We start from the raw sequence: 24,102 nt of genomic DNA on the forward strand, positions 1-24,102 counted from the left end.
CTACTAGTAGGTTCTAGAGTATACTACACTTTTAATTATATTCTTGTACATTCTTATATAAGCTTATTCTAGACTTTTCTTTTATGTAGAATAATGTAGACTTCTCTAACATAATTTGTCATGGGCTTTAAAAGAATTTTCTAGAAATTTCTAGAAATTTCTAGTTGGTGTGGAATAGTGTAGATAATTCCACAAATGTGCATTACTTTTTTTAACAGGATTAGTGCGTGGAAGGCCCTTTCATGAAGTTCAAATATATATTAGGTTGTGGTCTGTCATTTGATCTGCATGATTTATTGTATCTTATATATTATGATTTATTGACTTGTTTGTGTTAGGCCAATGCAGAATGCAAGTGGCCAAGTGCTGCCACGCGCATTTTTCTGGGCTTGTTCCCTGTGGGGGTGCTTGCCTCGTGTTTCTTTTCGGTTTAATAAGATTTTCATGACTTTTTAGTTGTCTTTTATGAGCCAAATTGTTTTTTTCACAGATACCAAGTTGTTTAATAAAAGTTAAAGCAAATTAAAAGACAATATGGTGATTAAACCAAAAAATTTCACGCCATCCTGTCTTGTTTTGTCTTGGTGAGCCAGTCATTGCCTTGAAGATTCACACCTAGCTAACTGCATGGATCCATATACAACTTCAACGGTCGACTTTATTTGTTTAATAAAAATAAGTCTCTGTTTAATATAATAATTAAACGTGGTGGTGCATGCAACATAATTTGAATTGAAATATTGAAGTCTCATAAATTGCTGCAATAGTTAAATAGCTCTGAAATATTATGGTTAAACATGATTTTCAAAAACAATCCTCACGCTCTAATGAGACAAAATAGTGGGTATGACTTTGTGTTGTTACAAAAGAGAAAGGGAGTTGGGGTAATCATGCCTCGTAGATGACTCTTCAACAAATTCTTGGACTCTCTCTGTCTTAGTGTCTGTTATAGTTCCTTGTAGAGCTCTAGCTAGTTTCCAGCTAACATTCAAGAAATCTTATTGAGAATGTTGATATTAATCTCTACTGATCGGGTCACACCCTTCTGAGTGTCACTTGGGGATCTCTCAGTATGATAAAACGTGTTTCAGGAATAAAAACTTATTGATTTCTATTGACCACAAAAGTGGTATTTATACAAAGAGTCTATAACATAATTACAGAGAAATAAATGAATACACTAATTACATATTAATAAAAATAAATGAATACACTAATTACATATTAATACCATATAATAAATGAATACACTAATTACATATTAATACCATATAATTCCCATTAATTACACAGTTGACTCACGTCAACACTCCCCCTCAAGTTGGTGCACATATGTCACACATGCCCAACTTGACTAGTGAGTCAAGAAATACCCTGCTCGCTACTGATTTAGTAAGCACATCCGCTAATTGATCTTCGGACTTGACAAACGGAAAGTTAATTATTCCAGCCTCAAGTTTCTCCTTAATAAAGTGTCTGTCAACCTCAACATGCTTAGTCTGATCGTGCTGAACATGGTTATGAGCAATATCAATTGCTGACTTATTATCACAATGTAACCTCATACCAATCCTTGGTTTAAAACCAAGGTCTGTCAATAAGTTCCTCAACCACAGTAGCTCACATACTCCTAGTGCCGGCCATACTACCTCTGTACTCTGCTTCTGCACTTGACCTAGCTACTACCTTTTGTTTCTTACTTCTCCAAGTTACATGCGTGAAAGGTCCAACGGTCACACGTGCTCCCACGTTACCCAATACAATTTTTCCACGTGTTGGATGCTCAAATTCTAGGCATCTAACTTGGCCAAAACCAATTCGCTATGGGAGGAGATCGAGGCCCAAAACCTTATAAGCACATATGTTAAGCTCTAGTTTTCTGATGTGGGACATTGCTCCACATTACTCTCAACACGCCCCCGCATGTGTGGCGTCACTTAAGCTAAACACGTGGACAACTCTTACTCATATAGATGACGTGGAGCACGTGTGGCCACTTGGCCTAACACACGTGGATGAACCTACTTTGATACCATGATAGAATTTGAGCATTCAACCCAAAACCAATTGGCAATAGAAGGAGTAGCCCAAGACCCTTATAAGCCACTAGGCAAAGTTATACTTTTTCAATATGAGACAACACTCCACATTCTCACACACACGACCCTAGTTGAAAACTTATTATAATTAAGCCACTAGGATTGGAATCCGAATATTGATGCCTTATTTGAATCTTCTAGGTAGACTCGACTTTTGGAGGTAAACTAGCTGGTTTACAAACATTTGCAGCAAGTCAGGGCCTGCCTGCTTGTGTTGTTATGGTTTTGCATATTTTTGGATTGTAGCGGATCCGTTTCTTGGCTTATGAATGCAGTTTGGTGTATTATTTTGCTGCAGCCTTCCTCTGCCTGATGGGTGTTATACCCTCCCCTTCATTTAATTTTCTGGTTTTGATTAAACCAGCACAAATTTGCTACTTATTGGTTTTGCAACAATTAATTACCCCAAGTTTTGCAGACCATATATGCTGAAAGAAAGAGTGTGTGTGTATATATAACTGTTTATCATAAATCTTCCAGGTGGGCAGAAATGAATACTCATCAACCAATACCTTAAAATGTGATTTGATGATGGAAGTTAAAGGTGGATGGATGTGTAAGGAGAAAAAGGATCACATAGGATGTTTAATTAAGTCATTTGTGTAGTAAATGAAGTTATTGGTACACTAGAGAACTTGAAGTGTAAAGCCATGTACTTTTGGAAATAGATAAATTCAATCAAAGAAACTTTTTGGACTATCACCAATTAAAAGTATTGTAGCTCATTAGCATGTAGGTTTTCCAGCACAAGCCAATCTATGTACAAAGCACAAACAGTTTTTTTATGTACAATAGAAGAAACATAGACACAATTAGTATAACTTGCCTGCCCCTGTGATAGGGGCAGCTTGTGTAACGGAAGTGAGAGAAAGAGAGTAGAAGGAGAGGAGAGAGAGAGAAAGGGAGAGAGAGAGAGAGAGAGAGAAAAAGAGAGAGGAGAGAGATAGAGAGAGGGGGATACCAGCTGTGGTATCCCCGTTTCAGGTAAGTCCTTCTCCTTAGACACATTGATGTTTGAACCCTTAACTCTTAGTTTGGTGGTGGCAGAGTTCAGAATTTCCTCTTAGGGATCAGAATATATATAGGAGCACATCACAACTAGTCACAATCCTCAGAAGCATCTCCAAATACACACAAGCAAGAGGTCAGAAGCTGAAGTGGAGAAACGAATACAAATATGAATATGATACTGCCTTGGCCTTCACTTTTTCTTCGAGCTCTTCTGTCCTGTCCAACGGAATCAGATAAGCAGATAACGGTATTGGAGAAATGAATACAAATATGCACCTTATTCCCTTTGGTTCACTGGAAAGTAGTGCATTGTAGCATAGGTATGTGCAGTACATAGATAAAACTGACTGCTACCAAAATGTTGCCACTTACCTGTATTACATCAAAGTGATTCACAACTAAGAAATCGTTCAAGTCCTCATATCTTGAATAAACTGCATACAGAGATATAATTGATGCTGCCAAATACTTACCCTATATTACATCAAATTAAATGATTCGGTGTATAACCTGAGAATAACCAATTACACAAATAAGGTAGTTCTAACTAATTAATTTTATAAATTCAAAAAAATACAAAAGACGTACACATATACATGGGCATTGCCCAATTCAGTGCTAATGCATGACTGCTCATATGACATTAATCTGTCGGCTGAGAAATTGATTGGTTAGAATTAGGATATTTTAAGGTTGGATTCCTAATGTAACCAAAGAAAATTATGTGACATATGGAAAATAAATTGGTAGAAACTGAGGATAAATTTTAAGAGAAAGTTTGGATGAGAGAATTGTCTGAGGATCCATGTATTTAACTACATGAATATATAGACTTCTCGATCCTTTAGCATCCAGATGATCAATTCTATCTAACAAATTTCTAAGAAATGGAATTGGAATTGATGTTGTTACACCAATAGTATCTAACTAATTACAATCAACGATATTGTTAACGTTAAGTTTTACTGTCACACTCATTGGAGGCTGAATCTAGTACAACATATGTATCATTCATTAACTCAACTAAGTTGTTTTGTACTGGATCATCAAACCCATAGAATTAGTAAGATTTAGGCATGACAAAAAGATTTAGGCACTCGGTTTTAACCATGCCCACACAAATATAACAAAGTTTCATGTGCAAAAAGATTTAAGGTACCGATATTCAAACAACATGAAAGAATCTCTGGTGACACCATTTTGTTCTGGCAACAAGAAATTCGATTCTTTGTTTGTTTGCAAACCTGCTACGAAAGGAAGCAGAACAAACATTAATTTGACAAGAATTCTTTGATGCTGGCCATCAGGCCATTGCCAAATAATTTCACATTCGTTGTAACTCTGCTAGCAATGCTGTAGAAAATATTGTAGCTACAAGAGAAACAAATGAAAAAGAGACCAGACCCAATACCAGGGGTTAATGTTTAAATTTCTCAAAATACATACATTGAAGATGTTCACGGGTTGAAATAGATAAAATCAAATAAAGAATTAAAATTTGATGACTAATACATTTATTAGTCACAATAGAAATACAGGGAAAGGAGGCTATGGGGGGATGGCACCCGGCCCATTGCCAAAACAAAAGACTAAAAAAACAAACAGCAGGAAAGAAATAAACATAGCAAAATAAAGGGAAGAAAACCTCGTCGATCAAAATCCTCACCCACACAGATCGATAGATAGCCACCCAACTAAGCTTGACCACCTTATCTGAAGCATTTCCAAACACATACTAGCAAGAGAGAAGATAAATGTCGAAAACCGACTAAGAATATTGATTGCTGGCTTGGCCTTCTCTTTTTCTTCATGCGCTCTTCTCTCTTGTCCAATGGTTACTGCAGATAGATAGCCACCTTCGCCAGGGAATAAATTTCCAGAAAAGTAATGTCAGTGCTTTGCAAAGCTAGCAAAACCTTGCATTCCCTTGACACACTGGAAACTGCACCGTTTTACATCAAAGTAAATGATAACTATAAGAAATCGTTCAGGTCCTCAAGATATATATCAAGAATGAACTGCATGTAATATATCCTTAAGAAAACATTGAGAAAGAAACTCGCATGCTTATGATATCAGATATATATATATATATATATATGCATCACTACCTTCAATGTATAACCTAAGAATAACCAATCAGACAAATAAGGTAATTCTAAATAATTTTATAAATTCAAAAAATACATAAGACACATGGGAATTGCCCAATTCAGTTTAAAATGAGTTCTTATGTGACATTAATCTCTTGAGAAAACCATCTGAGGCATTAAGCTCACCATGTTACAAACTGATATTTCAAAATGAGCTGTCCGCAAGGCCTTTCCTCTAACAAAAGTTTTTCTTGTTTCAAGAGAAGTTGAAGTCTGAATTAAAAGAGACCAATAGGAATGAGACCATTACTATGATGCAAAGTTATATATCATCTATAGTCAATTGGATTGCGGAAGGAAGATGCAATGACCCAAAGTTATGAAATATTACAGCACGGATGATCATCATCAAGTTTGATGATTGGATTGTGGGAGTTGGGCCGGTCATCTCTTGTCAGTGACATGGATAAGACACACAGATTGGTAGAAACCAGTTTACAAAATCTGGAATGCAAAATTAAATTTTTTCACTGACTGACAATGCACATTGCAGAGTAATTTTTTTTTTTTTTAATACAGGAAAAAGAACAATTTTATGAAATAGGAAGTAAAAACAGTAAAAGGCAGAGTACTTGAAAATAGACAATATGAATACAAATGTCCAGGCCACAAAACACTCATTAACCTAAGAACTTCAAGTTATGATATATGTAGCTTACCAAAGTAGCACCGCATCAACTTGACAACTCCAATGCCATTCTAAATTTCAATGTGAGCTGTACATGTACCTTTGTTCCAATTTCGTCTGCAATAAATACATAATTAGAGGACTTGTCATAAGACTCATAACCTGAACTAAAAGATAAAAATCAATTCCAAACTAGCTAAAGATCTATTTGAAATTTCGAATCATGAAAATTCTTCATTGCCAGTCACTACTTTGACAGTGCTTCTTAGTAAATCATGCCAAGAGAGTAGCAATTAAGACAAGTGAGAGTATATGATGAATTTCCCATACACACAGAATTAGAAAAAGGAAGTTGAACAGGAGAACAAACATTTGACTAGAGTTTTTTTCTATACGAAATTGCTCCTTCCAGTGATATATATTGTAGTGTAGGTTCCTTGACTTCACTGTCAAGAGCTGCAGTTGCCCAACTAGTCATAATCCTCACCCACACAGATGGCCACCCCACGTCAACTAACTTTCCACTCTTCGATCCCCAACTTTGACCATCCTGCCAGAAGAATTTCCAAATACATACTTAATTTTGTTAGAGCTTCAGAGACTTGAAATAAAAATTGGAGCATTGAAGACAACCATTAATGCTAATCATATTGGGTGACTTTATGAACAACAAAAGCTCCCTTCTGAGTTCCAAATAAGTGAAGTGCGGACATGGGTGAGTGATTATTATGTTTTACTATGCTGGAAGAGGCACTATAACTCTCTTTTAACCTTTCTTATAGTTGTACTCACACTGCTCTGCACTTGCCTGTATCTTGAAGTAATCAAGTCGAAAATGTAAAGACTGTTGCACTTGATAGGGAGTTGGCCCGGTCATCTCTTGTCACTTTGACATGGATAGACATATACTAATAAGGACACACTGATTGGTAGAAACCAGGTTATAATTCAAATATTTACCATTACAAAATCTAATATGCATAATTAAATTTTTTCACTGACTGACAATGCACAGAGGAAACACAACAATATTATAAGCTAGGAAGTAAAAACAAGTCAAATGCACAGAGTATTTGAAAGTCAACAATATGAATACAGCTGTCCATGCCACAAACAATCATAAACTAAGAACTACTTCAAGTTATGATATAGAGGTCTGTAGCTTACCAAAGTAGCACCCCATCAGCTTGACAACTCCAAAGCCATTCTAAATTCTTTAAGTTTCAATGTGAGTTGTGCATGTACCTTGGTGCGATTTTCGTCTGCAATAGATACATAATTAGGGAACTTGTCTAAACCTGATTTAAAACAAAATGATCAATTCCAAAATCCTAAAGATTGATTTGAAATTTGGTATCTGGAAAATTTTGCTTCGCAAGTCACTACTTTGACGTTGCTTCATAGTAAAATCATGCCAAGATAGTGGTGATTAAGACAAGTGAATGTATTTGATAAATTTCCCAACACTGAGAATTAGAAAAAATTAGCATGACCAACCCTTGGTATCAAACGTTGACTTCACTGCCAGAGCTGGAGTTGCCCAACTAGTCACAATCCTCGACCACACAGATGGCCACCCCACGTCAAAAAACTTCCCTATCTCTAATCCCCAACTGAGGTTTACGATCCTGCCAGAGAGATTTCCAAATGCATACTAGCAAGAGAGAAGATCGAGGATGTTACTGGTTACTTGTCTTTCTCTTTTTCTTCATGCTCTTTTGTCTTTTCCAATGGAAGCGGAGTCTTTCCAACACCTTCACCAGGGAATCAATTTCGAAAAGGAAAGTCAGTTTTTGGCATATACGGCAAAACAGGATAGCCACCGTTCAATGTTAACATGTTCCCCACTTAAAATGTTCTCATGCAAACAAAATTGAGTACAATTGTTCCAAAAGCAAGACATACTGTAAGACAGTTTTAAGCACATTTTCTTTGGTAGTGTAGACATGCACATTCAATCAAGACAAAAATTCTAAAGGTTCTGTCAAAGACACACCTGCAACAAGTGAACTTGGTGGGGATAGAAAAGTTGTTGAAGATCTAGCATGGACCGTGTAATAAACAAGAGACAGAACAGTGGTAAGCAGATCAAAAGGTACGGGTCCCAGTGGAAACAACATTGATTTGAATGCTTATAAAGACCATTGCAGTCGTATTCCCTTGGTTCATTGGCAAGTGGCTTGTAGCAGAGGTAATCTTGTCTGTAACCTGGATTGAAAGAAACTTAAAATCAATTCCAAACTTATAACCTAAAGATCTATTTAAAATTTTTGTGTCTGGAAAATTCTGCAGAACATAAACAGTTCCCAATGGTAATCTCTTCTTGGGGGAGCCCAGCCATCACAACTTTGAGGCCTGACCTCCCAATTTTGTACACAGAAGGGTGCTTGCAATTATGCGGAACATAAATAGTACTTGAGGGTCCCATTGTCTTGGGAAGCAATCAATTCCTGCATTAAGGCTCCTTTCTGAGTTCCAAATAACTAAAGTGTGGATGCATGGATGAGTGATTATTAGATTTTTACATGTTAAGACTTACCCGTATGTAGAAGTAACCGAGCAGAGGAAGCACAATATCATAAGCCACCAGCAAGAAGTACCCTCAGATATGCTGAAAGTAAAGGTAATTCCAAATTTTAGAAATTCAATTTGATGCCAAGAAGTTATGCAACATATAGACTCCAAAGAAAAACTGGAAGTAATGTCCTGGATTGAGGATCAACTCATTATTCAGAATACCTTTTGAATTATACATTTGACATTAGTTTTTGGTAAAATGAAATCATGGCAGGCTAGTCGGGATTGTATTAATTAATATCTGAATATTTGGCATAGAATTAGATAAATAAATAAGAGTTTACTTACAAGAAGATGTAGCAGAGCTGGATGATGGAGATTGGCAGAGCTCCGGACTCACCGAAGATGCAAAGCTCAGATGAATCAGGATTCATCTGTCTTGCTGTAGAGTCTTCCCTTTCACTCTGATGTTTGTGGTGTGAGAAATCTTGTCCCACTCCTTACCACTTCCTTCTTCGCAAGCATTGTCAAGAGATGAACAACCGATGATATCCAAATTCTGTAGTGGTGTCTTCCGCAGGAAGTTGGGCAGTGTTTCTAGCTTTGGACAGAATTGAAATGTTAGGGTAGAGAGGGAGGGCATTATTGTAATCTGATCATCAGAATCCTCCTCTTCCCTCCACCCTTCCACTCCTTCCCACTCTTCCCAATCAAACAAGTAGTGGAATTGAAGTTGTTTCAATTTGGGGAACAAAATATGTGACTGGGAAGATGATGATAATGATGTTTGCTTGTCGTCTATTAATCCCAAAAACTCAACTCCTACCTTTCGCATACCACACCCCCAAATTTCCAGAGATTCCAGGGATGACAATTTCCCCAAGGGAGGCATAAACGTGCAAACTGGACTATCAAACCTAAGCTTTCTCAAGTTTTGTAAAGACATCAGCCAATTGGGAGACGACGTCGTGTTATAACATCTCCAGATGACTAAAGATTCCAAACTTGGTTGTGGTTGTAAGGCATTCAGTATTTCTCCATTGTTTTTATGCTCTTGGCTACGTTGACAGTGACATCCGAAATCCAGATTCAAATGAAGGAGGTCTTTCTTATTCACCAATTGTGCTTTCTCAGCCTTACTCGCATCTTCCGTACACTCTATGTGTCTAATCTCAAGACTCCCTTGAAGGTGGTCCAAGTTTTTCAAATCTTCAAACTTCAATCCTCCTTCATTATCCGCACCCACATGAAACTCATCTACCGTTTGTAAATTTCTTAATCTCCCAATGCCTTTTACGTTCGGACCCCGAGTGTTATAAACATGAAGATGCTTTAAGTTAATTAGCTTTCCCATATCGGGTACTTTTTTGAGACCGCTGCACGAATCAATTCGCAAGGTTTGCAAATTGTATAATTCACCTATAGCATCGGGTAATGCCTCCAAATCTTCATTGTCAGATAAATCAAGATACCTCTCAAATGTATCAATTCATCGATTTCTTTTGGAATTTCTTTGATACAGTTACCACTCAAATTTAATGTCCTAAAGCATTTCAATTGAAAAATTACCTCTGGGGTAATAATAATAATTTTTGAATCAAAAGTTGTAAAAGTACGTAAACTTTTATAAGTGTTAATAGAAATGAAAAATGGGACTTCAGGTACAAACATTAAAGTCAAATGACAAATCTTATCATTTGGTAGATATATTCTCTCATTAGCACTCTTAATATTCATACTAAAGAATTCTTTATTGGTCAAATACTGCACAAAGTCATGTACAATATCATGCATTTTGCATCTTCTTATATTTCTGACATCATCTTTCTCAAAATCTTGGAAGAAACACCGTATTACTAATTCATCAAAATATGTTTGACCTATCATTTCCTTCTCTTTTTTGTTTCTCTCAAAATTCAGATAATTCTGTGACATCCACAACTCAATCAAATTATCTTTATCGATTTTAAAATCCTTTGGAAAAATAACACAATATAAAAACAACATCTAATCGTTGAGGGCAAATCATAATAACTTAGTAGTAACTGTTGGAATATCTCTTGTTCAAACTCTTTTAATTCCCATATCTTACTATTCAAAACACTTTGCCATTCTCTCACTGTTTTCTTACGGCTCATGAGACTACCTAAAGTCTTTGCAGCGAGAGGCAAACCCTTACACTTTTTCACAATATCCTCACCAACTGCTTCAAATATTTTAGACTCGTTTCTTTCCCAGCCATTGAATGCAATGTGATAGAACAATGAGCGAGAATATTCTTCACTTAATTCCTTCAAACGAATCATGTGAGTGGTGGCTCCCATCATTTTTACAACATCCTCGTTTCGTGTGGTCACCAATATTCCACTGCCTATACCTCCATTACGCAATGGTTTCATTATTTGATCCCATTGACTACGTTTCGGATTCCACACATCATCTAAGAGAAGGAGAAATTTCTTTCCCTCAATAGATTCATATATATGTCGCACAAAAGTTTGCAACTCTTTTGAATCTGGAGCATTATTTTTATTAAGATCTTCAACGATAGCTTTGGCAATTTTGATCTCATCAAAAGGGTCTGAGACACATACCCATATTCTCAAATCAAAATGAGCCTTCACTTTTTCATCATTATAGGCTAGTTGGGAAAGAGTGGTCTTTCCAATTCCTCCCATCCCTACGATAGGGATGATAAGCGGGCCCCTCTCTTCTTGACTACTCGCACTTACCAACTTACTTACTAAAGTATTCTTTTCATCTTCTCGACCAAATGGGTTATCATCAACAAGTGAAGATGTTTTTTGTCGTTCAAGTTGTTCACCACATCTTTCTATGTATTGAAAGTTATAAAGTTGTCTTTCATCATTAATCGCCGATAATTTTACACTTAGATTTTTTATCTTCAGAGCAATCTCGCGACGGTGAATTACGCGGTTAACTTTGCCAAAACAAAAGCAAGCGGAGGGAATTGGGAAACATACCTTCTTATTAGCACCAAGATCAACATTTTCACCATCTTTATCTCCTTTCTCAATTTGCAGTTTTAGAATTTCAGTGTTCCACTCATCCAACACGTCGTCCATCTCGTAGGATACTTCTTCTAGATCATTCAGCCAACGTCTCACCCTGGCCTCCTTCACTTGTCTCTGCTCTGCATCCTCAAGCACACCTCGAATAGCTTCTAGATTGCCTTTGAGAACTGTGATTTCCTTGTCAACACCTTTGACCAGTTTGAGCTCTCGTCCTGCCTTGTCTAGGGTGATCGAAGTCAAACGTTCTAGGAGTACGTTAACGAGTGCTTCAGCCATAGTCTTGACGTAGGTTTCAAGCAGATTGAGAGTGAAAAAGAGAATAAAGTATGAGAAATATGAAGTAAGCTAGAAATGCAGAATGGACGTGCCAAGCTGTCTTCTTTAAAGCATGTATCCCTGCTGGCAAAGGATAGGCTTAGCAATGCTAGCTGGTTCCCACAATTGAGGAGACTATTCTTTAAGAAAAGTTCTGCACGTGCTTGGCCATATTTCCAAGATAACGCGTATATATGATCCACAATTGAGAGACTATTCTTCAGGATAGCAAAGAATAGCATTTATTTCCATCTACAATCGTTTGTGAATTGTGATGGGTCATACTCGATCGGTCACTCAAATTATTGTGTACAACACTAAATCATGCCTTGTTTAATTAGTAGGGACTACTCAAGAGTCAAGACAAGGGTCTACGGAGTAGGGACAAGAAAAACATAAACGCTTTCCGCTTTTCACGACTATTTTTTCTTTTTTGGTCTGTTTCACACTACTGTTCTAAATTCCTTTCCCTTTTCCATCTTTCTCAATTTTCATTTTGAAATTAATAAATAATGCTAAATTGTTCATCCAATCTCCAGCTTGAAGATATTTTTTTGATACACGGTTGGAGGCTGAATCTAGTACAGCGGGCGTATCATTATTGATTAACTTTGGTGCTGATGGATGATGGAAGCCAACTGTTTAAGGAGTATCGAAACCATTAATATTGAAAGTATATCCCAAATCAAGAATGTGAAGTCTTATGTCAATTACGAATTTACAATTGACATTTCTTTGACGTTAGCAAAGCAGGAACTCCTTATTGTTGTGCTGCATGCATATATGTGGTAATTTGGATCCATGGTTTGACTCTATTTATTGTACTGAAATCTAAGGAGGTTATGCATAAAAGACAATGAAGCAATATTAAGGGACTCCATAAAAAATAAAATAAATAAAAAATAATAAAAAATAAATAAGAAGAAGAAAAGACAAGAAGCAAAATCAGGGGACTATGAATTATATCAATTATCAATTCGTCTACTGATATTTCTCCGGCCTATCTTAAGTTAAAAATATCAAAAAGGAATAAATACACTAATGCATGTTAAAAAGAAACTTTGACTAGTTTCTCATTATATATAGTCGACATTGAACTTTAAAACTTGTCAATTTATTCCTTACATTGTGACTGAAGGTGTCTAGCAAGGACAAACTAAAACACTCGTTTTAAAAATTTGCAGCAAGTCAGGGCCTGCCTGCTTGTTTTGTTATGGTTTTGCATAAGTTGGAAGCATCTCCAACTACATATATACAAGGCCACCCTATCAGAAGCATCTCCAAATACATGTATACTAGCAAGAGATCAGAAGCTGATGTGGAGAACGAATACAGATACGAATATGATAATGGCGTGGCCTTCTCTTTTTCTTCGTGCTCTTCTGTCTTCTCAACGGAATCAGATATGCAGATAAAGGTAGGGTCCCAGTCATAACTACTTCGGAATGCCTGTGAAGACCATTGCACCTGTATTCCCTTTGGTTCACTGGAAACTACTGCTTTAAGCTTGACAACTTCAATGCCATTGTAAAATGCTTTAAGCTTCAATGAGAGTTGTACTTGAGGGTCACATTGTCTTGGGAAGCCCAGCTGTCACAACTTTGAGGCTTGCAATCTTTTCTGCATTTTTCATGACCATTAACAATCATTTCCTGCATATATATAAATGTCTCGTGTGAGCAACTTAATTTGCTTATAGCTCCAGAGACTTGAACATGAAAATGGAAGCATTGCACGCGGCCATTAAAGCTCCTTAGTTCCAAATAAGTAATAGGGTGGATGCATGGATGAGTGACAGGTGCACCTGTTGATAGAGATAGATCGAGTTGAGTTCCAGCATAAGAGGAAGCAAAATATCATAAGCAATCAATAACATTTTTTACCCTGCAGTACCTTCAGATAAAGTAACAAAAATAAGCTGAAAATTAGGTAATTCCAAATTTTTATTGAGATTGGACTTTACACCTTGAGTAGTCTTATTAGATCATTTTACCCTCTTAGCATGCCTTTTTGCATACCTTATCATCATTTTTCATCTCAATGTAGGGGATTATGTGCAACAATTTTGAAACCTCAAAAAGTGTATGTATAATTTTGTAAACTCCAGAGAAATATATGTGAAAACACGATAAATTTTAGAGGGTATAAGTGTAAATAATTCCGCAGTTGGATATTCATAATCTCCCCTGGGCTCCTTTGATATTTTTGTAAGTGTCTGCTGGAGCGGGATTGGGCTTGCAGCCTCTCTCAGGCCTGTATTCTATGCTGCGGTTATTTGAGGAATATGCTGGGCTTTCTAGAGCCCGTATTGTTGCTTAGTTAGTTTTTACCGTTTGGGCCTATGGTCACCATTTTATAAAATAAAAAAGTCCCAATTTTAGAACCCTAAAAAAAATATTATGTCATCTCATAATTGACTACTAACTGTTTAACTCTTATATTATTTGTTCATAGTTCATATTTTAACATTTCTTTAGTCCCTATCCTTTAGAACTAGTTTACTTTGTAGTTCATATGCTAGAATGGATCATCATTCTTATTTTATGCTTCAACTGGAATGCTAGAATTTATCTGAATGAAAGACAAAATCAAACTAAAAATGTGTAGATATTTAATTTGTGTTTGGCTATGTGGGTAGGCGTCAAGAAAAAGTTAAGAGTCCTAACAGGGTAAGGGCATGCAACATTGGAAAACTAAAATGTATGACTTTGTCTCACGTAGGTATTATTCACATTAGCAAAAAGTTGATTGAATTAAACTTTTTTTAGAAAATAGTGGAAATAGGTGAGGTAACATGAATTGAATTGTCTGGAAGATGAAATCTTTATAAATGGATTATAAAAAAAATAAAAAATAAAAAAAAAACCCAAATGACATAAAAAAATGTGATGAATTGGAGCTTGGTAGCCTCCAAACCTTATCATTTTAGATTGGACAAAAGCCACTCATAAGTTTCAACAAACGAGACAAAGGACGTCCTCTAGGACCTCTACCTCTAAACCACGTACTCCGCCAATTAATATCTTAATTTGACACTTGAACAAACTCAATCATTGTCTAGTATTTAAGGTACAATTAAGGAGTATTTTCTTGATAATATTAGTCTCTATTGTAGGGGTAATTAGTAATTATAGCTAATAAAATTTAATATAGTTGATTAGTAAATGTGAAACATACAATATTATATAAAATAACATTACATAATTCAAAATTAATATAGATCGAGCTAATGGTTTTCCAACTTTATTATTTTTTATACAAAGAGCAAACTTAATTATCAACAACAATCTCTAAAATACCCTAACCACATAACATTACTAGAACATCGACCCAACAGTCCAACACAACCTAAGAAAACGTCCGCTCCCAAATCCTTAAAGTTGCAATTATTCCTCCCCATCTTACCAAACAAATCCACAATTGAATTAATTTCACAATATATATGAGATAAAGAAACTTTTCACAGCTTATAAGTTGCAAAATCACTGTCACCAATAAGTGTTTATTAAAGTTTTCTAATAAATGTTTAAAAAAAGACTGGACAAAAGCATGTGGCCATTAAAAATAATAGAGACAAACTTAGAATTAATATTCGAAACGCATGGTTCTCCACCATTTAAATTGAAGTAGCTAGCAACATTTGAGGTTCTAACTAAGACTCTTATCCAGCTCTCATTTCTGACACATGCATGGGTGCTAATTCCACAATAATTGCTGGAGCAATAGTATTGATATTGTGTCTTTTGCAGCAGCAAATACAAGGGAAAGATGTAGCAGTGAACAGTAGTGGGTGTGACCTTTCTCATGGGACATGGGTTTATGACAGCTTCTATCCTCTCTACAATCCAACAGTCTGTCCCTTCATTGGGAAGGAGTTTACCTGCCAAAACAATGGAAGACCAGACAATGAGTATCTCAAGTATAGATGGCAGCCCACTTCATGCCCCACACCAAGGTACGTATAAAGCTCCTTAATTTCCTCTCTCTTGTTCACTTCTTCATCTTCTTCTATGTATATAGTCTCTTGTTCTTGAGTTTGAGGCACTGCATCGTCCGACACTAATAAACATTTTTGTAGGATTCACTCGATATGTGGTGAGTTCTACAGAATTTTGCTAATGTCGGACGTATGTGTGACTAAAAAATTCACACCATATGAGGATTGAGGATCAACAGATTGAAGATCCTATTTCCCAGCTAATTACATTGTATAGCAATTAATGGAATATATAGTAGCACGTATTCATTTCTTTTTCTTTTTCTTTTTTCCTCTTTTATAATCAATGACGATTGAGTTGTAAGGAAAATGATTCATTACATATTTACATGTAAGAAGACAAAAATTGTTGAAACTTGAATATTAAAAGAAAAAAAAAACTGTTAATTTAAATGAAATTAAGTGCATGTTAATCGATTATCTTAAAGACCTATATTAATATTGGAACATTAATATATGTAGGTTCAGCGGAAGGGATTTTTTAAGAAGATTTAGAGGGAAGCGCATGTTGTTTGTGGGTGACTCATTGAGCTTAAATCAATGGCAGTCCCTCACATGCATGCTTCACAAGTCAGTACCAGAAGCCAAATACACCTTAGCCAGGATTGGAGGCCTCTCCACATTCAACTTTCCTGTAAGCCTACCTAGCTTAATTTCCTTCTCTGCATGCATTTTCTTGGATTTGCAGATTATTGAATTAGAGAGTGTATTTGGAGTATATATCAAAATGGTCATTCACATGAATTAATTGCAATTAATTTTAGGCATTCGATGTTTCGATCATGTTATCGCGCAATGCATTTCTAGTAGATATTGTGCGTGAAAGAAGTGGGAAGCGTGTTCTAAGCCTCAACTCAATTAAGAATGGAAAATTTTGGAGTACTTTTGATGTCTTGGTGTTCAATACATGGCATTGGTGGCTTCACACCGGAAGAAAGCAACCGTATGTTAGACTAATCCTTTTCTTTTGGCTACATGATTACAAGTATATGCATATAATGTGTTTTGGTGGCATGAAATTGCAGGTGGGATTTTGTTGTTGATGCGAGGCAGACACACAGAGACATGGATCGCATGGTGGCATATGAGAAGGCTTTGAGGACATGGGCTAGATGGGTGGACTCAACTGTGGATCCTGCTAAAACTAAGGTCTTCTTCCAGGGTGTTTCCCCAGATCATATGAAGTAAGTAATAATTGGGTCGATCTAGGACTAAACCAAAAAGTAATAATTTTGTCTCTATGGACTAAAAAAACAGCCAGCCCATTTGGACTGTGGTATGTTGTTTGTGGGCTCTACTTGGCGGCTGTTGGTTGTGGGCCATGACCAAATATACTAAAAGAATTGTAGGCTTGGGCCGGGCTATATAAGTCCAATCAGCCATGTCTAGTTTCGTCACTAAATAGATAAAGAAAATTCTCACATTCACATTTGGTCTAAACGAAAACCTGTACATAAATTCTATATAATAATTTTATACAGAAAACTTGTCCGAACAAGATTCTATACAAGAATCTAGAATCTTATATGAGAATTTTTTACATATGAAAACTTCTTGTATAAGATTGACATAAAACATTTTCGTAGAATTTCATCTGAACCATGTTTAGATGTGAGAATCACCCGATAGAGCCCACTTGTGTCATCATCAAATATTTCAATTGTGCAGTTGCAGTTGCAATTGCACAACTTGCACCAATTTTTGTTTCTAGTGACTCTTGGAATAATGAGTCCACCAGCCTCTTGTTTAGAAATTAGGGATTAATCTCATCAAAATCACATGTCTAATAGATATCATTATATCAAATAGCCATAAGCAGTATTTTTAATTTCCACACACTAATTACCGTTTAATTAATTACCTTCTATTTCTGCTAATAGTCCTAGACAATGGGGTGATACAAAGTCAGAGAACTGTAGGGGCCAAACAAAACCAGTGCTGGGGTCACATTATCAAGGAGGTTCACATCCAGCACAAGTTGTTTTAGAGAAAGTGCTGCACACAATGTCAAAGCCAGTTCATTTGCTCAACATAACACCACTCTCACAGCTAAGAAAAGATGGCCACCCTTCAGCTTATGGCTATGGCGGCCGCCGTGGCACTGACTGCACCCACTGGTGTCTTCCCGGTGTTCCAGATATTTGGAATCAAATTCTATTTGCAACACTCTTCCAAGGCTGAATCAATACACTCATCTTTTTTTCTTTTATCTTTTTATTAGGTGAATAAATTTCATCATATTTTTTCTCTTATGAATAATGTTTTCCACTTGAAAGCAATAGTGCAATTTGTAATTTAGGAGCAATTCGGAACTCAAGTTATATTAAGGATCAACTGTAAAGATTTATCTCACAATGTCATCTCATAATTTGAATTGTTTAATTAATTTTTTAGTTCTTCCAATAATCAAATGATTATTGTTGAGAAATACTGGTAAAACCAAAATCATTTAGCCATTTCACTTTGGTAATATGATCACTTCCCAACAAAATGTGGTTATTGCTAGTATATTATTGCAACATCAATATAACATCATGTACTGTTAAGCAGAAAAGGAGCCATTATCTCATTAATCAATAATCAACATAGGAATTCTGGCTTAGAAAAATGTAAGCCAGTGTATCCTAGGATCAACATAGAAAAACCTTCATGATTCACCTCTCAACTCACTACACAGCCAAGCCAAAGGCTTCAAAGGGAAAAAACAAGCATTACTCAAACATTATAAACAAACCTGTCTAATCACATATATATTCACATTCACAATCACATAGAACAACGTAGTGATACTATCTCAATACTTGTCCCTTGGCCAGGATTTGATTTCCTTGTTATCATAAAGCTTCTCTTGTAACACCTTTGGTCATCATCTCCTGCAGCCCTCTTGCGAGTAGTACTACTGTTTGTAGCAGAGGAAGAAGAAGAAGAAGCAGCTCTGCGAGTCCGAGTCTGAGTCTGAGTCTGAGTCCTCAACGACTTGTCGTAAGCCTCTCTTTTTGCAGGGTCGGAGAGAACGTCCCAGGCGGCTTTGACAAGCTTGAAAGCACCATCGGCAGCGACAGAACCATTCTTGTCGGGGTGCAAAGCCAGCGCCAATCTCTTGTATTGTTTCCTGATGGTTTCAAAGTCCATGGCGGCGGCGGTGGCCTTGGTTTTGGGGATGCCAAGGACTTGGTACCAGGTTTTCTTGTCCGACACGGCTTTGTGAATCATGTACGCGGTGATGAAGTTGTCAATGCCGAGCACATCGGGGTCGAATTGTTTGGCTGCCATGGCCTGCATGATTGCCATGGTCAAGTTTCCAAGCGTGAAATAGGATTCTGCGGCGTCTCGGGCCTTGACGGCGGCTAACCCCGCAAGGTTGGTGAGGGGATCGTGGCATGAATCATGAGATATTTGTGGGATGGAGTTGCTGCTGCTGCGGCTGCGGGTTTTTCTGCTGCTGCGCTTGGACATGATAGTTGAAGTCATGGTGGAGTGGAGAGTGTGAGATAGCCAAAATTAGTGACTACCAAGAAAAAAATTGTTTATATATATATATATATATATATAATGTGAGTCTTTGTTTGGAACTTAAGTAAAATGTTGAAATCCTAAAGTAACACAAAAAAGAAACTTAAACAAAATGTTGAATTCCTACTCGTGAGTCTTTGCTTTGAACTTAAGTAAAATGTTGAAATCCTAAAGTAACACAAAAAAGAAACTTAAACAAAATGTTGAATTCCTACTCGTGAGTCTTTGCTTGGAACTTAAGTAAAACATTGAAACCTTAAAGAAATACAAAATGAAAACTTAAGCAAAACTTTGAATTCCTACTTGTACTTGGATTTCTACAGCACCCTAAGACTTATAGTAAGTTTAGCTTCAAAGTTCGAATACTATCATGCTTTCATGCTATGATGCTTGGCTAATGGGCCAGCACCACCATGTACCATTCAATCAGAAAAATAACCATATTTATCCCAATATGCAAATCGATCAACATAGGAACTCTAGTCTGGCTTAGAAAAATTGTATATTCACGTTCACCTTTTCAAAACTTAATTTGTTGTTGTTGATGTCCAACATGCAACACAGATATGCATCAAATCACACAAACAGAGCCACCCCATCATCCCTTTTAGTCCACATTGCTCTCAGCCTTAATTTTCAACAATTACAGCATAAAGATATTTGAACCCAATATATTATGAAAAGAAAAAAGAATTGAAGAGGTAAACAGCAGAAACCAGCTTGATTTAATTGATAATATGTATCCCAAAAGCCTTGCCATTATTTGCTTTGGGGGAGCTATCTACCTATCTCTGATCAACTCCAAAATCATGCCTGTGAAGTAGTAATTACTAATTACTATACACACTCTCTTTAAACCAATGACAATTACTAGTCACAGATGGTATTTAACAATCTAGGACCTATATATAGCAGAATCACTTCTCCTAGGTAGCTGAAGAATTGTTTCCAACATCTACTGGGTCCAATGATTGGCGGTAAGCCCAATGGATTTTCAGACTTAGGTTCTTCAGGTTCCAACTTCTTTAGCTCCTACTGCATGAGATTGCAGCATGTACACACATCTTCCTGTGACATAAAGCCAACAACAAGTCCAAGAGGACCAAAACCCTTTTATCAGAATCTAATACTCTTTATCCTATTTGATACATCTATTAGAGAAAATGGTTTCTAAAGTATTATAAAAATTACCCGCAAAATCAAAAAAATAAAAATTGGGATGAGAATATATATTATATATATCAAGGATTTGATATCTTCTCTTGTTTCTGATCCACTGCCATTATTGTGGCAGCAGCTGCTATGGAAGATGGTCGATGATGCCTTAGATTGATCTCTGTATTAAAGATTACTAGAAATTAATACATAATAATTAATAACCATCTAATTCCATGCCAACCAAGTTAATTAATTAATTGAATAAGATATCAAATTATATATGTTGATGGAATAAATAGTTCGTACCTCCTATTATAGAGATGACAAATCCTTCAATCCTAGATTTGGCATCTGGTAAGTGTTTGTACAACCTTATGATGAAGTAATCAAGAAATGTAATGGAGTGAGCAAATGTACGTTGTAGCTATTTAAACGAAAGGCAGTAATGTGGTTGGAGACTTGGAGTGATTTGATTGTTAGCTGACTTCTAACTAGCTATAGACTTTGACAAGGATTCAATTCGTGTTAACAGATTGATTGTTTTTTTTTAATTTGATCATCATGCAGCTATTTCCTTGAGTGCTCATCCCTCTTTCTTTTTAAGGACCATGCTTGGATACTCAAGTTTGAGTATCAATTTTGTACTCATCACCAATCAAATGAGTTCATGATGAAATCCACCATAAGAGAGAAGATGGTGGACCCTATCATAGGCACATTTGATTGATGATGAGTACAAGATTGTACTCGATCAAACTTGAGTACTCAAGTATTTTCCTTCTTTTAATTGCTTTTGTTATTGTTGATAATTAAACCACACATAAATACGTTACTAGCTTAGTGATTTTAGCTATGGTCAACATCAATGATGCAACAAATTATATGATATACGCACCATACAATCTTCCCACACATTGGCTTTCAGCATAATATCCTACAAGGACAACACAAGGGTTAACCATTCTTCCTTTTTTTCTTTTGATTATTTGCGGTATTTAATGTAAGTTAGATGAGTACCGTTAATGTGAGGGATATAAAATATGAGGGATAAGTGAGAGATAACACATCTAAGGATTGAATTTACTTCAACCATGTATTATCGTGTTAAATCTAACCCTTAAATGTGTTGTCCCTCATATTAATTAGTCGATCTCTACATAAATATGTAAAAAGTTCATAAAACACAAAAAATTACTCTTATGGAGTCACATCAACCATTGTCATATTCGTCGTTGCAAAGCCATTATTGAACAATGACTACTAATGCAACGTTTCTTTTGGATAGTGGCAACTGGCATTATACAACACCATATGTGCCCTTAACATGTGTTTTTTTGTCACTTTGAGCCGCCCTTTTATAAAATGTGCATTTTTTTATTAGGTGAATTTTTTTAACATTTGAGAATATTATGTGAGTTTGTTATCATTAAAGGTTGTCAAATAGACTTTAAAATCATTTCACTTTAGATTATATGGGTATCAAACCCCTTCCATTGAGGGATCCCTCATGGTGCCAAATCCACATTGTATTTTGTTGATTAGAACTGCATGTCTACATTAATTTTAAGTCTCTATTGAAGCATCATTCTTGTAAAAAATTAGCTAAATCGGAAATCATTTACCCGTTTGATTAAATGATTATCATTTCAAGTGTTTATCGAAAATGTTTTGTTCATCTATTTATTTGATTAAAGTTAGATAGCTTAATGATTTTTGATTTGTCTAATTTTTTGTAAGGATGATTTTTGAATATATATATATAGAGGAATGCTCTAAAGCTAATCAATTAGTAAGTTAATACGAAGCTAACCATGCTTTTAGGCCCACCACATCACTAATTTCATAATTCGAACCATCAATTATTTAGGCTCTACTTCAAAAATCATCATTGCAAAAAATCAACTAAATCGAAAATCATGTAGTCATCTAATTAAGATCAAATAAATAGATGATCAGTATTTTCGATAAAAGCATAGAAATAGTTGTTATTATAATCAAATGGCTAAATGACTTCTAATTTTAGAGATTTTTTACAGGAATGATCTTTGAAGTAGGGCCTAAAAAATAAATGGTTCGGATTTTGAGATTACATTGTGTAGTGGGCCCAACAGGGTGGTTAGCTTTGTATTAACTTACTAACTAATTAGTTTTAGATCATTTTTGTATATATATATATATATATAGACATAGAAAATAGACAATTTGAACCGTTGAAATACCACATGGAGTGGGCCCATGAGGAATATCTTAAATAAAATTATTTGAAAAATCCCTCAATATAAAGAGGTTGATATAAGTATAATATGACGAGGGCGGATCTTTGGCATTATATTTTTTACACAATTTTTAACATAAGTTTTCAATGGGATCCACTCCATATAAGATTTCAACGATCTGAACCTTCTATTTTTTAGGTTTCCATTAAAAGATCGTCCTTAAAAAATTTTAGGTAAATCGAAAACCATTTACCTACAAAAATTAAATGATCAACAAAATAAACACTTGAAATATTGACCATTTAATCATATATGGTAAATGATTTCTGATTTACCTAATTTTTTGCAAGGATTTTCTTTTATTTTAATAAAGCCCATAAAAATAGACGATTCAGATCGTTCAAATCTATATGGAGTTGGCCCTATTGAAAACTTGAGTCGAAACTTATGTCAAAAATAGAATGACATGGATCCTTCTCTTAATATGACATATAGAGGAGTACTCGAAAGCTAACCAGTTAGCAAGTTAATACGAAGCTAACCATGTTTTTGAGCCCACCACATAACTAATCTCATAATCCGAACTATCAATTATTTAGGCTCTACTTCAAATATCATCATTTCAAAAAATCAACTAAATAGAAAATCATGTAGTCATCTAATTGAGATCAAATAAATAGACGATCAGTATTTTCGATAAAAGCATAGAAATAGTTGTTATTATAATCAAATAGCTAAATGACTTCTGATTTTAGAGATTTTTTACAAGAATCATCTTTGAAGTAGGGCCTAAAAAATAAACTGTTCAAATTTTAAGATTACATTGTGCAGTGGATCCAACAGAGTAGTTAGTTTTGTATTAACTTACTAACCAGTTAGTTTTAGAGCATTTTTGATGACATATATACATATATATATAACTAACTGGTTAGTAAGTTAATACAAAGCTAACCACCCTGTTGGGTCCACTGTACATGTAATCTAAAAATCTGAACTATCCATTTTTTAGGCCCTACTTCAAAGATCATCTCTATAACAAATTTTCAAAATCGAAAGTCATTTAGCCATTTGATTATAATAACAATTATTTATATGCTTTTATCGAAAACAGTGATCGTCTATTTATTTTATCACAATTAGATGACTAAGTGATTTCTAATGTAATTCATTTTTTACAATAATGATCTTTAAAGTATGACCTTAAAAATGAATGGTTCGGATTATGAGATTAGTTATGTGGTAGGCCCAAAAACATGGTTAGTTTCATATTAACTTACTAACTAATTAGCTTTAGAGCACTCCTAATATATATATATATATATACACAGTGGCGGATCCAGAAACCTTCTGTTATGGGGGCAAGATTAAGGAGCAGCTGCATCCGCAGCCACGCAGCTGCAGTCGCGAATGATGGATCGAGGCAGCAAGCAGGCTAGCAAGGGCCCGTCGACGCGTCACGA

The 24,102-nt window shown here is 35.6% G+C and overlaps 2 protein-coding genes and 1 pseudogene across 3 annotated transcripts; 1 reads left to right on the plus strand and 2 right to left on the minus strand.

Annotated features, from left to right (window-relative positions):
• Positions 1–4,503: 4,503 nt before the first annotated feature.
• LOC147286848 (putative disease resistance protein RGA4) lies at positions 4,504–11,794 on the minus strand (annotated as a pseudogene). The gene is made up of 8 exons (XR_015122093.1): positions 8,757–11,794; positions 8,431–8,502; positions 7,888–8,341; positions 7,389–7,645; positions 6,700–7,153; positions 6,262–6,441; positions 5,923–6,008; positions 4,504–5,052 (listed from the first exon to the last, which is right to left on the minus strand). The product of XR_015122093.1 is annotated as a putative disease resistance protein RGA4 (transcript).
• A 3,612-nt stretch (positions 11,795–15,406) lies between these two features.
• Positions 15,407–18,148, plus strand: LOC147286849 (protein trichome birefringence-like 43). Its single transcript, XM_086242701.1, has 5 exons — positions 15,407–15,713; positions 16,218–16,389; positions 16,520–16,698; positions 16,781–16,939; positions 17,636–18,148. Exons 1-5 carry the CDS (start codon positions 15,448–15,450, stop codon positions 17,934–17,936), a joined length of 1,077 nt encoding a protein of 358 aa, XP_086098827.1. The 5' UTR covers positions 15,407–15,447; the 3' UTR covers positions 17,937–18,148.
• Positions 18,149–18,521: 373 nt separating this feature from the next.
• Positions 18,522–19,232, minus strand: LOC147286850 (uncharacterized). Its single transcript, XM_086240838.1, has one exon. It carries the CDS (start codon positions 19,224–19,226, stop codon positions 18,522–18,524), a length of 705 nt encoding a protein of 234 aa, XP_086096964.1. The 5' UTR covers positions 19,227–19,232.
• Positions 19,233–24,102: the final 4,870 nt, after the last annotated feature.

Source organism: Dryas octopetala, chromosome 4, assembly GCF_963921425.1.
Source record: "Dryas octopetala chromosome 4, drDryOcto1.1, whole genome shotgun sequence".
Classification (NCBI taxonomy): domain Eukaryota; kingdom Viridiplantae; phylum Streptophyta; class Magnoliopsida; order Rosales; family Rosaceae; genus Dryas; species Dryas octopetala.